This window comes from Ruditapes philippinarum, unplaced genomic scaffold (genome assembly GCF_026571515.1).
Source record: "Ruditapes philippinarum isolate M1 unplaced genomic scaffold, ASM2657151v2 ctg42_1_1_1_1, whole genome shotgun sequence".
NCBI classification, from domain to species: Eukaryota; Metazoa; Mollusca; class Bivalvia; order Venerida; family Veneridae; genus Ruditapes; species Ruditapes philippinarum.
Window position 1 is genome coordinate 11,263 of NW_026859853.1, and position 14,779 is coordinate 26,041.

Below are 14,779 nucleotides of genomic sequence, written 5' to 3' on the forward strand. Positions count from 1 at the left end.
GGAAATCTAGCATGACCAGAGAAATTCCGACAGATATCTGTTCTTGTCAGTCAGAAGTTGAAAGATTTTTGTCAGTTCTTTTTGTAAAGATAATGATATAATTCATAGGGGTTTACATTTATACCTGGGGTTTACACTGACAGACTTATGAAAAATGATTATATTATATTAGTTTGTTTGAATCATTTCGGAAGCATCTCAAGTACTCCTAGAAGTCAGGAAAAAAAAATGATATTCTAACTGAATGACCTTTAATTGACCTTGAAAAATCAAAGTTCTTGACCTCCCTTAGTCTTTAAAGTGTCTTAAAAATATTTATTTAAAAATTGGAATCTTAAAAATAAAGAAAGCGAAGTTATGTTATTTTACTATTCTCTATTGTTTACAATTATTACAATGGTTGAACAAAATATATTGAGACTTTGAATTAATTAACCATTAATTACAAATATTGGTTAATATTTGGGGATTGTGGAGGGGTGGGGATTGGGGGATATGTGGCAATACAATTACAGTTTGTACTATAGTTAAATTTTAAAAGTTTTGCCGCATTTAATTGCCATGAAGTTAATGTTGAACTCAACATAATTTTATGCAGATGGACACAAATTGCCATTGTCCAGAAAATAGTAATTCTTTGATACAGTTTTTCAGCTGTATAATTATGGTATATTGTTTTAAACAGAAATAATTTGGTGAATTCAATTGATATATGATAAAAGGTTCATTTCATCCACAGAGAAAGTTAAAAGCTGACATAACCCTCAAGAAGATCATACTTTCAAATTCATTTGTTTCAATCCTTTTGTGAAATGTTGTCATTTACAATTTGAGCCGCGTCACGACAAAACCAACATAATGGGTTTGCGACCAGCATGGATCCAGACCAGCCTGCGCATCCGCGCAGTTGATCAGGATCCATGCTGTTCGCTTACAAACCGTATAACAAGTAGAGAAACTGATAGCGAACAGCATGGATCCTGGTCAGACTGCGCGGATACGCAGGCTGGTCTGGATCCATGCTGGTCGCAAACCCATTATGTTGGTTTTGTCGTGACGCAGCTCATTTGTTATTCAGCTTCAAATTTTACCAAAACCTGAGACAGTGTAAAAGAATGAGATTGGGGGAAATTTTGTATAATTGATAGTTCTACATTTTTCAAAAAAAAAAAAAAAGAAAAGAAAAGACATATTGTTATTTGTAGGCAATTATACATCTGTCAGAGACATTAGTATCGTAACTAAATGGTAATTGGAAGATAATTAAATACTGAGCACTTACCTTAATTTGCAATTACTCTTTACACTGGTTTAGAGTGCATTACTTATTTCAGTTTTAAGTTGTTCCTCTTCACCATATAGCTGTGCTTGATTTTTAGTAGAATTATTACATTAGGACTAGGGCTTGATTGATTAGAAATAAATATAGAATGATTCTGAAGATAATGCATCAGCTAAAAGTACGGATTAGCTAAATTTTGGTTGATTTAATACTTAATTATTTTGCATGCTATTGAATGATAAGAACTTTTTTAATTTTTCTGTTAATGTTTTTTATGCCCCCACAATGTGGGAGCATATAGCGTTGCACTTGTCCGTCCGTCCGTCCGTCAGTCCGTCCGTCAGTCAGTCCGTCCGTACGTCCCGAAATCTTGTGAACGCAACTCCTCTTAAACCGGTTGGCAGATTTTGCTTAAACTTACAGGGATGAACAACCTTCAGGTGTAGATGGTAGTAAAGGAAGGAATTTTCGCTGCGACCAAATTTAACAGAATTATGGCCCTTTGTTGATTTTTTCACTAGATACTATGTAGAAATTTGGTGAACGCAACTCCTCTTAAACCGGAGGGCAGATTTTGCTTAAACTTACAGGGATGAACAACCTTAATGTGTAGATGGTAGTAAAGGAAGGAATTTTTGCTGCGACCAAATTTAACAGAATTATGGCCCTTTGTTGATTTTTTCACTATATACTATGTAGAAATTTTGTGAACACAACTCCTCTTAAACCGGATGGCAGATTTTGCTTAAACTTACAGGGATGAACAACCTTCAGGTGTAGATGGTAGTAAAGGAAGGAATTTTCGCTGCGACCAAATTTTACAGAATTATGGCCCTTTGTTGATTTTTTCACTATATACTATGTAGAAATTTTGTGAATGCAACTCCGCTTAAACCGGATAGCAGATTTTGCTTAAACTCACAGGGATGAACAACCTTAATGTGTAGATGGTAGTTAAGATAGGAATTTTTGCTGCAACCAAATTCAACAGAATTATGGCCCTTTTTTTATTTTTTCATTATATACTATGTAGAAATTTTGTGAACGCAACTCCTCTTAAACCGGATGGCAGATTTTGCTTAAACTTCCAGGGATTAACAACCTTAATGTGTAGATGGTAGTAAAGGAAGGAATTTTTGCTGGGACCAAATTTAACAGAATTATGGCCCTTTGTTGATTTTTAGTTTTCAACTTGTGGCACATGTAGTCCAAAAAATATTTGACCTAGAGTCATAAGATTGACAGAACAATGGCGTGTGGGGGCATCCATGTCCTATGGACACATTTCTAGTTTATTTTTGAATTTCTCTTGGGGTTAATATATTAACAGATAGACTCCTAATGGACATAACTCTTAAATGTGGCATTATAATGAGCAAGAGAAAGAGAGAGGGGAAAAAAAGCATAATTTTTTGTCTGTGAACATTTTTGCAGCAAATTTCGTGTTGGAGGAAATAAACATTATCTTAAATATTAATACTTTCATTCATTGCATGGAAATATGAAGTAGGCAAAGAAAATGGAAAATTTGTGGTTGGTTTGACATGCACACAAATAAGTACAACTAAATGGGTTTCTGACGCCTATATCTGATTGAAGGAATTCTTTTAAACCATTTTGTTTCTTGTTTTATGCATGTCGATTTAATTAAATTCCCATACAGAAAGATAAGAAAATGTTACACAAGGCGTTTTTTATCATTGTTTGCACCTGTTACCATGGAAATAAGTTTGCTTTATGACCAAAATGGCTGCCCTAGGGATTCATCAAGGGAGATCACTCTGATAACACTAGTCTGTGCAAATGAAGATGGGAAATATGAAAGAAAGATAAGAAATTATGATGATTTAACCTGACTTCTTTGCTCAAACTTAATGTTTCGGATTTATTGCTGTTACACAATAATGTTTGCTTTGTACTTGAAATGATCTGACTTCTTTTTTTTCAGATCAGATGAGATTTGACTTCCAGAAATTTATAGAAAATGTATTTTATTAATTGAGTGCATCATTTTGAATGCTTTTATCAAAGAAATTTTCCTTTCTATATTAATTTTGTAGCCAACAAAATTTGAACCTTGTGACATTTATTCAAAGATTTTTTTTTCAAAGATCAAGAGTTGATCTTGAAAGTTATTTTCAATTATATCCGATTTCCAAGTGGAGGGATGTCTTGTGCCAATGTGCTGAAGCCAAAAAAGATTTTTTTGTCTCGGTTTGTTATAATATGTTGCCTTTGATGAATGAAACTGAGTACATAAAAAATAGATTAATATGCGAGAGAAAATTCCCAAACAATGACTAGATGTATGAAACAGAAATCCGATAAAGAAATTTGATAATGGAGATATTTGAGCTGTAGTCATATTGAACAAGTTTTCAAACTTAAATCTGTGTTTTTACTGCCTGAGGCATCATATACCGCCTCCGTGGTTGAGGGGTTGGAGTCGATGACTTCTAATCCAGTTACCTCTCTGGCGTGGGTTCCATCCCCGGGAGATGCTTTGGTAGTTTAGCACAGAGGAAGGTAGTCTAGTACTGGTGTAACTCTCCAGGAACGATGGTTAGGAAACTACCCGCCTATATGACTGAAATACTGTTGGTAAAAGGCGTAAAATGAAACAAACAAACAAACAAAAAATCTGAGGCATCATATTTAATTGAATGTGATAAAAAAAATTTTTTTATATAATTATTTGTTTTCAAAATTATCTTTATTATATAAAATATCAGTATCTTTTAAAGTATGCTTTCATTTTGCTGATTAGAAAAGAAAAATCTAAAAAGTTGTTAAGTAATGGTCAAGGTTAAGTATACATTTCAGTGATTTTCCTATATTCCATTGACATATTTTTCTAAAAAGAAATAATCATTATTTTTGAATTTGTCTCTGAAAATGAGTTTTTGAATATTGCTGAGAAAATAAATACAATGAAACTAATTTTTCTACACCTGCTGATCTATGGAATTGATACTCACAGCCCCGCCCTTCAAATCTTGTATATGACCCTAGCCCCGCCCACTTTAATCTCTAAACCTTAAGCAAGGGTTATATTAGCAATATAACAGCTGTCTATTGTGTTTCTTAACAATTACTCTTCACAAAAGAAGGGTGGACAGGTCATGATTTATTTTTGTTGCTCTGGTTACAATTTTATGTTGGAAGCTGAACAGGCGGAATAGCTGAAACATATGATTTTGTTTGTCCTTCTGTATCATTAATGAAAAGATGTGTCATAGGGATGAGGGTACAGTTACCGCCTGTAATTAAGGGTATGAAAATGAAAGAAATTCCATTAATCCTGTGATTTAGTGAATCCAAGCCTAATTACATTTTAATTCCGGCTTTAAGAGATTATACCTTTGAATAACACTATCATGCCAATCTTAAAGAAGTGAAAAAAATACAAACCACTTACAATTAATCTACTTTGTAAGAAAATATATATAATGCTGATTTTATGTTCATGTCTTTTAATATAATTTGTTAATGAATTTAAGTAATGAGGGAATGTCTGAGTTATCTGATAGATAAGCAAAGATGATGGAATTTATATTCTGCTTGAAAAAATTAAGATATATATATAAAAGCAAACATATTTGCAGTTCCGGTGTTTTTTTATGATATAACATCAGTTTTTAATGTTGCTTTGAAATTTTGGGAATGTCATAAATCAAAATAATTGGGATATTTGGATAATATTGGTAAAGCACTAGGGTTTTTTGGAGAAAATCGGGATTACAAATGTACAGTGCACTAATGCTAAACAATTCATAAATTTGGAGAAACTCAATATCTTTTGTCATTTACAGATATCTATTGCAACAAAACAAACATTATTTAACATTTATGAGTGTTTTTTATTGCAACAATACTTGTAGGAGTCTAGCTTTTATTGAATTCAGGTCAAAATACGATTTAATTATGTTATAAAATTTGGCGCAATTTTTTCCCTCTTTTATTAAACTTGTGAAACATAATGTCCGCACATCTATGTTTTCATTGTCTCATGAAGATGAAAATCTTGTTAGCCATGTCAATGAGATGTCCTTAATCCGTTGTCAACTTTTGTGTAAAAGTTCAATCACTATTGAAACACAAATTGTCGGCACAGCTTGACAAACCAGTCCTAGAGATTAATTGGCCACCTTCTATGATAGTTCTTTATTCTGCTTCCAGTTCTGTTGAGGTACAGTCTAGCCCTTAATCTTCTTTACAACAAAAAGAATTTTAGTCTTGTTCCATTTAAAATAGGATTTTGTCCTTTCAGTTTTTAATTTTTCATAGGTCAAAGACCATGTGATTGGAAGCACAGTTAACAGGAAGTGATGCGTGAAAACAGGGTTTGGTCTACTGTCATGCCCACTGTAATTAGCATGTCATTGTGGGACGATAAAGGTGAAAGGGGAACATCTTTGTTAATGTAAATCAGCTTGAAACTGGTATGTTTAACTGAACCTGTTATTTGAGCATTTGATGAGCAATTGTCATAATTTCGGGTGCAGGTTCATCGCAAGTTTACAGCTATTCTGCACTTGATAGAATTTCCATTTAATTATAGTAGTTGATGGAAAATATGCAAAGATGCGCATGAAAAATGTGATTTTGAAACCTTAGGTCTGTCTGGGATGTGATTTATGAGTTTAAGATAATATTGAAATTAAATCCATTGTATAAAAAAGGAAAGATTTTTAGATTCCTAGGTGTTTTTATTTTTTAAATGGATTCTGTTTTTCCCTATTGATGAGAAATTGCTGAAAAAGATGCTAAAAATAAATTGGCCAAGTTTTATGATTGTTTTGTTAGTGTGTTGACATTATTTCTATTATATAACCTATTTGTTATGCCATAATGAGAAAGTTAAACCATTTTTACATGGCCAAATTAATAAGATTTCAGGCCTGGTTTTATTGGGCCTCTTCATTGACAGCAGTAATGTTAGTCAAAGCTACTATCCATGCCCTCTAACACTGGCTAAAGTATGTCTTAAATGGTTTTAATTCATAATGGCAAATAAATTACATTTTAATAGTGAAGTGCTAATAGGATATATAGTAGAAAAGTTCATGTTTTAATTGTTTACTGCATGCAAAGCTTAAAATCCAATCAAACAGGATTTCAGAATGTTTGCCACAGGCAACTTTGACATTTTGCCTCCTTGGATATAAGTTGCCAAAATAAAAATCTGCAATTCATGTAGATTTAAGTAGAATATTGGGTATTATCTATCAAAATTTGAATGAGGACACTAGTTTTCTATTTACCGGTTTATTCTGGTTATTTGATTGCCAGAAGATGTTATAAATTGTTACCTGAATTGTAGACAAGAAACCTGAAATGTTCAGACACTATTTTCTGAGAATATAACCATACTGAATTAATATTTTTACCAAGTGTTCTATCATTAAATCTGTTGACTGTTGTAATAATTTATTGACAGTAATACTGTTGTAATAGTCTATTGACAGTACTATTGTTGCAATAATTTATTGACAGTTAAACTGTTGTAATAATCTATTGACAGTAATATTGCTGCAATTATTTATTGATAGTAATACAGTTGTAATAATCTATTGACAATACTATTTGTACAATAATTTATTGACAGTAATACTGTTGAAATAATCTATTGACAGTACTATTGATATAATAATTTATTGACAGTAATACTGTTGTAATAATCTGTTGACAGAACTATTGTTGTAATAATTTATTGACAGTAATACTGTTGTAATAATCTGTTTGTTTGTTTGTTTGTTTCATTTTACGCCTTTTCCAACAGTATTTCAGTCATATAGGCGGGTACTTTCCTAACCATTGTTTCTGGAGAGTTACACCAGTACTAGATTTTCTTTCTCCGTGCTAAACTACCAAAGCATCTCCCGGGGATCGAACCCATGCCATAGAGGTAACTGGATTAGAAGTCATCGACTCTAACCCCTTGACCACGGAGGCGGTACTATTGACAGTTCTATTGTAACAATAATCTGTTGACAGGAACACTGTTGTAATAATCTAATGACAGAAATACTGTTGTAATAATTTTAATGACAATTATACTGTTGTAATAATTTATTGACAGAACTATTGTTGTTTTAATTCGTTGACAGTAATACTGTTTGTAATAATTTTAATGACAATTATACTGTTGTAATAATTTATTGACAGTATACTATTGTTGTAATAATTTGTTGACCGTAATATGGTTGTAATGATTTTAATGACAGTAATACTGTTGTAATAATCTATTGACTGTTCTATTGTTGTAATAATTTGTTGACAGTAATACTGTTGTAATAATTTAAATGACAATTATACTGTTGTAATAATTTATTGACTGTTCTATTGTTGTAATAATTTGTTGATAGTTATACTGTTTTATTACATGCTTTTCGGTGGTTTATAGAAATATATCAGTGATTTAAAACTGGTAATTTCACTGTTTGAAACAGTGAAATTACCACTTTGATAATTTCACTGTTTTGATGTAAGCCCCTTACGTTGTTTCAGTGAAATACCAGCGTGCACAGAATGCATGTTGTATTATTATTTGGCGCGTTTTTCATTCAGTATTAGGTTTAATGTCTTTTTAAAACGTTTCTTTGCATATAATAAAAAGAAAATTAGTTTAGTTTAGTGTAAGATCGAAATATATTTCACCTTGTGAACACCAAAAGTTCATATTTCACTCGTGGCTGCGCCACTCGTGAAATATACCTTTTGGTGCTCACTCGGTGCAGTTATTCTGATCTTACACTGAACTAAACAAATATCCTCTATTTAAAAAATTTAATGACAATTATACTGTTGTGATAATTTATTGACAGTACTATAATTGTTGGAATAATTTATTGACAGTTATACTGGTGTATGATTTATTGACAGTAATACTGTAATAATTTATCGACAGTTTCACTGTTGTAACAATTTATTGACTTTAATACTAGTATAGCAGGGTTTTCATTAAGAGGCGGCCGGCGGCCAAATTGGCCGCCTAGAACACGTTTTGGGCCGGCTAGAAATCCCGTAGATACCATTAATGAATACTTGGAAACTGCTTTGGGGGCTCGAAAATTTACGATTCGCTCCTTTCGGTAATTTTATGCATTACCGCTAATTGCGGTTCACTTCCTTGGCGGCACTTAAACATCCAATATGGCGACCAAAAAACGAAAAATAGATCGCAAAATCAACGATTTTTTTAATTTTCAACCGAAATCAAGTAAGTTTTCTAAAGAATTATATCGATTTGCTTTTCATGTTAAAATATCTTTCGCAGTTTCAATTGTTTACCGTTGACAAATGTTTATTTTTTAGTAAAATTATATTTCGTAAAGCGTTTAAACTGGGCAGCACGAAATACCCAAATATACCCAAATACACCCAAATATACCCAAATACACCCAAATATTGCCTAAATATACCCAAATATTGTCCAATTATACTAAAAATAAATGTTTTATACTAAAAAAGTGCTGTTTTAATCATGAATACAATATACACTTTCACTAAGATATAATCAAACATACCCAAATATACATTTTCCTATCATTGTGTTTTGAACCAAGATACAGTATATGTACTCCATTAAAGCTTTTTTTAATAACATGGACTTCTTCCTCTATTATGATATGAAATTTCAACAAAATTACACCTTAAAAATGTAAGTGTAGACAACAAATATCATATCTTGAATTAAAATTGCATTCATAAAGAAGCGATATTGTAGATAAGCAAATGTCACAACTTTATTTTCTTACAACATCTTAACTGCCCATTTCAACGGAATGAATGAAAGTTATAGCAGGCTAAGTCATGTTATTTTATAAATATTTATTTATTTCTCATTATAAATCTATATTTTATACAAACAAAAATAAATATTGCTATATTTGGGTATATTTGGGCAATATTTGGGTATATTTGGGTGTATTTGGGTATATTTGGGTATTTCGTGCCGCCGGTTTAAACTCGGCCCTGTACAAACTCGGCCCTCTAATAACAACATATATCAATAATACGACGGATCCTTGTATAAAATTACAAACAAAATTATTCCCTTAAAATTTAAGTTAAGACAACAAATATTATCATAGCATTATCTTTATCTTAAATTGCAAGTATAATGAACCTACATCAGCAAATGTCACAAGTTTATTTTCTTAAAATATCTCAACTGCCCATTTCAACGAAATAAATAAAAGTTAATTATAGCTGGCTAAGTCGTATTATTTTAAAAATATTTCTCATTTTCTCATTATATTCTATATTTTATTACTTAGTCATGTTATTTTATAATTATAAATTCATCTTCTCATTATAATATAATCTATCTATCTATCTATCTATCTATCTATCTCTGGATACTGCCAACCCCTCTTACGAGTGTTAAAGGCAGGTATACATTGTATACATTTAAGAAACAGCTAATCTAAATTGATACAAACAAAAATGAGTATTGCTATACTGTACAGTATATTTGGTTGTATTTGGGTATTTCGTGCTGCCACAAGAAAAAAAATGTAAAAACCTATCTGAAATAAACAAAACGTACGTTCAGCCTTTCTGTGCCAATTCACATACTTTCATCAATAACTCAAGGCTGTGTTAGTTTGAGGGCCCAGTTGACATATTTTTTTTTTGTATTTTGTATATGTTGAATTTTATTTATAAAAAAATGTTTAAACAGTTTTGTTCACAATTGTTGTTAACACTATATATTTCCATGTTACAGTTCAATCTCAACACGCATTTATATGATAGCTGGATTAAAAAGGGTGAGTCAAAGTAGTATAATTTTCCCTGCCGTATAAAGTTTATTAGAGGATTATGAAAGTATACATTACAGAACAAACATTTTACATGCAAGGCGCTTTCTGAATAAAGCATTATATCAACATAAATGATTGGTCATTGTATAGTCATGATATTTCAGAAATAAAAAAACAATCCGATTCACTCTGGTAGAAGTTTTGGCAACCAAAGTAGTGACAAACTGTGAATATGATAAGAAAATGACTTAGTATTCCTGGTGATAAACTGCATTAACATTTTTAGACTGTGTAATTCTACATTAATATAAAAAAATTAAAGTCTTGTCCGTCTGCTTGCAAAAAAAAATACCAAACTGATTATTTTCTGCACTTGTTATATCAATTTAACATAGTCATTATACTAAATGTAAGCATATATGCTATAATATTTAAAAAAAAACAACTTTAAATACTGCATACAGTTTGATGAAATATGACAAACTGAACAAATACAAAAATTCAACACAAAGTTTATTGTTTCAAAATATATTTTAGATTCCACTCAAGATGTTCCGCCTAGCAACCAGCTGCACTCCCAGTCAGGAAAAGTTACAGTCCTGCCCTCTGTTGGTGATATGGCCAAGAAAACGTCGCAGGTATCAACTGACCAAACTGAAGCTAACTCAGGGATTTCAACCACCATTTGCTTCAGTAAAGGTACTGGTATTTAAAAACATCAAGAAACTGAATTTATGGTGTCCAGCATAAAAATTCAGGTAAAAAATTCTGAAAGTCTTGTCTGTCTGCTTGCAAAATAATACCAAACAAATTATTTTCTGCACTTGTTATACCAATAACACATAGTCATTATACTAAATGTAAGCTTATATGCTATAGTATTAAAAATCTTTAAATACTGCAGACAGTTTGATGAAATATGACAAACTGAACAAATACAAAATTCAACAAAAAGTTCATTGTTTCAAAATATATTTTAGATTCCACTCAAGATGTTCCGCCTAGCAACCAGCTGCACTCCCAGTCAGCAAAAGTTACAGTTAATATAGTCAAGAAGTCTTCGCAAGTATGATGTCGACTCTTTGAATTGATGATGTTTGACTATGAAATTTGATGATGTTTCACTATGAAATTTGATGATGTGTGACTATGAAAAATGATGATGTTTTGTTTATTTAAATTGATGATGTCTTGCTGTGAAATTTGATGATGTTTTACTATGAAATTTGATGATTTTTGACTATGAAATTTGATGATGTTTAACTATGAACTTTGATTAAGTTTGACTATGAAAATTGATGATGTTTTGTTAAATTGATAATGTTTTCCTATGAAATTTAATGAAGTTTGGCTATGAAATTGGATATGTTTTACTATGAAAAATGATGATGTTTTACTATGAAAATTGATAATGTTTTGCTTTGAAAATTGATGATGTTTAACTATGTGAAAGTTGTAGTGATGAAGTTTTGCTATGAAAATTGATGATACTTTGCTTTAAAGATTTATGATAAAAAATTATGATGCATACTATTTGAAGTGATGATGCTTTACTATTTGAAGTGATGATGTTTGACTATGAAATTTGATGATATTTAACAATATGAAGTTTGAAATGATGCTGCTTGACTTTGAACAATGTTAAAATGTGATCATGTGAGAGTATGTAAAATGATGATTGTTGGCTATGAAAAGTGTTTATGTTTGGCTTTGAAAATTGATGATGTTGATTATAAATAATGATGATCAAGTATATCTTGGCTTGTTGTTTATTAACTTTCTACAATTATAATTTGCAAATAGGTGCGACGGTTTAGCTCAAATGAAAAAAATTATTGTTAAACGCTGTGTATAGTGAGTGACACAACTAACAATTGTGAAGTGCATATTTCAGTGCACCTGTTTCAAGCTTTTCCAGTAGTTTCCATAGTGTTTTTTTTCAAAAAATGATGCTAAACCAGAGTGGCTAAAGTAGCCCTGAAAGTGCTCAGAATGCAGGATTTTGCTTGCCCCCGGACCCCCCTATCAGGCCTCCTTCAATCACATTCTGGCCTCTTACACAAAATCTTAATGAAAACCCTGGTATAGTAATACTGTAATAATTTATTGGCAGTTATACTAGTGTAATTGTTTATTGACAGTAATATTGATGTAAAAATTTATTGCTAGTAATACTGCTGTAATCATTTATTGCAGACTTGTTCACCAATCTGGACAATACCATTTATCTTATTTACAGAAACTTTCAAAATTTATTTTACTGATGGGTGATCTTGATTTGCACTGGTTTCATGGGTAGGGTAATGTCTGTTGCCCCCAGGGGGCTAAAGTTTGATGAATATGTATATAAAAATGCATGTAAATGTGTTATAAAACTTGCTTTAAATGATGGTTTAAATTATTTTTTAAATACATGTATTTTTTTTAGATAACCCTGACAATTTAAGCTTTAAGTGTCTAAAATACTAGTAACAGACCTTTTGAAATAGCACAATTTTGTGTTTCATGTAAAATCACCTTTGGCAGAGGACATTTGTTACTCTGTTACAGATCCTTTTTTTTGTTCTAGTCAGTCTAAACAGGCATTGTAAATCCTATCTGGCTAAAGAAAAAAGCCAACTGGCACTGTATGTGTTCTTATCATGGCAGAAAAAAAGTTCATTCAGGAAATTAGCATTTTTATTGTTAAATCATAATTTACCAGACAAATTGATTCTAAAACTGTCTAGTACATAAAGGTTACTTCCTAAAATACTGAATGAATGGGTTTTTATTAGATAATAGGTATCATCTTACTTAAAGGTAAATCTGTTGTTGTTGTTTTTTTTGTAATGATTTGATTTTATTTATTTGTGTGTTTCAACCTCAGTGTAGATCTTAGCTTAGAACAGTTCACTATAAAGGCAAGAAAATGTGTATGTGGCTTGATAGCTGAAAATGTAGGGCCATGGTACAGGTACAGTATTCCGAGGGCCCGGTCAGGGTGCACATTTTTCTTACCTGGTGACAATTGTCTATGCAGAGAGTTATCTTATAGATGAGATAAATAAAGTACAAATCAGGGCATTACATAACCTTGTTTATATGATGATTTAAGTTACTTTGAAGAGACATGGCGTAACGTGTACATAGATAACCCTGACAATTTAAGCTTTAACGTCTTAAATAACAGATCCGTCTTTCTATATTATCATCAAAATATGGTTAATCAAATATTAAAGAAAAATGAGTTTTTTTTAGTTTTTTTTTTTTAAATCAGCGACAGATAATAAAGTTTGATAATGAAATTTTCTCAAGAGTTTACATTGTGGTTTTTACCACCTACTTCTAATGTGAATCAAATGAATTCTTCAAGGTTTCATTTTCGTTCAATTTTGGATTTATTTCTTTTAAGAGGTTTGTAATCAAAACATGAAGTGTATCAATTACTGCATGGGTAATTGTGTTCAGGATTTATTCTGTTTCATATCCAAAAACCTCCTTTTTGTGTTGCCTCGAAAAAGGTGACATATAGGGGTTACTTCTGTGGGCAGGGGCGGCGGTGTCTGTGTAATGACAGCTTAACAACAGGCAGTATTATAATAATGATTATATTGAAATAAATTTTAAAAAAAATTCTGCTTGCTGGATTTTTCAGGAGGGTAACATTTTTAACTTTTAACCAGTGCTAAATAGAATGTTTTCCTGTAACAAGGTTATTAGTATTAAAGTCAAATGGTCCATAATGGACAAGCTTGTCAAGACACTCAGGCTTGTCAGGAGACTCGGGCTTGTCAAGACATTCAGGCTTGTCAAGACATTCAGGCTTGTCAAGACATTCAGGCTTGTCAAGACATTCAGGCTTGTCAAGACGTTCAGGCTTGTCAAGACATTCAGGCTTGTCAAGACACTCAGGCTTGTCAGGACATTCAGGCTTGTCAGGAGACTCGGGCTTGTCAGGACATTCAGGCTTGTCATGACACTCAAGGTTTTAAACTTTACAGGTTTAAAAGGTTTAAAACTTTAGAAGGGTCTTCGTTGAGGTTTTTTGACATGACAGGATTAAAAATATCTTTTCGAGATTTGTGTACCATGTGGTCTGGAACAATAACTTTTGTGCAAAATTTTAGATCAATACCTCACTTCCTCTTTCCAGAATTATATAGGAAAATGACCCGAAAACTGAAAAGCATTGCAATGCTTTTCATTCAAATCAGGCTAAGTATTGCACAAACAGTTGATTTAATTAGATTTAATTCTAAGTATATTTCTGTTTTATCTTTTGCAGATTTTTCCATTTTATGTGGTGCTTTACTCAGTATATGTAAGAATTTCAAATTTTATGTTTTTAGCCTTTTTGACCTCAATCCTTTAAGCTAATAAAAACAAGAAAATAGAAAATTCATGACTAGAGGAAATCAACTTATAGCCTTGTGATTCAGCTTTGATATTTTAACAATATTTGTTTTAAAAAAAAAGTCCATTAAATGCAGAATTAATAGAAAGAAAATTTTTTGTAATATGGATTCACTGGAAATACAAGTGAAAGCAACAATTGGTTGAAATTTCTCGGTTGATGAATGGGGTAATTATGTAAATTAAGAAATTGAGATATTTGTGGAGATGATATCTGGTTAATTGTTTACAGCAGATTTCATGCGGAGATCTTTTTTCAGTGGTGCTAATTACTTCTTGACATGTAAATGGACCATATTTTACATTAGGGTATGAAATATTAGTCAAGATA

The 14,779-nt window shown here is 31.5% G+C and overlaps 1 protein-coding gene across 2 annotated transcripts; it reads left to right on the forward strand.

The window, feature by feature from the left end:
* The first annotated feature begins 8,399 nt into the window (after positions 1-8,399).
* LOC132758119 (uncharacterized) lies at positions 8,400-11,806 on the forward strand. Of its 2 annotated transcripts, XR_009629539.1 has the most exons (4): positions 8,400-8,504; positions 10,017-10,059; positions 10,591-10,752; positions 11,034-11,806. XR_009629539.1 is itself a non-coding variant. In XM_060749633.1 (3 exons), exons 1-3 carry the CDS (start codon positions 8,438-8,440, stop codon positions 11,123-11,125), a joined length of 321 nt encoding a protein of 106 aa, XP_060605616.1. In that variant the 5' UTR covers positions 8,408-8,437; the 3' UTR covers positions 11,126-11,806. The 2 variants fall into 2 exon arrangements, 1 of the variants encoding a protein (XP_060605616.1); XM_060749633.1 differs by lacking the exon at positions 10,017-10,059 and having other exon boundaries at positions 8,408-8,504.
* Positions 11,807-14,779: the final 2,973 nt, after the last annotated feature.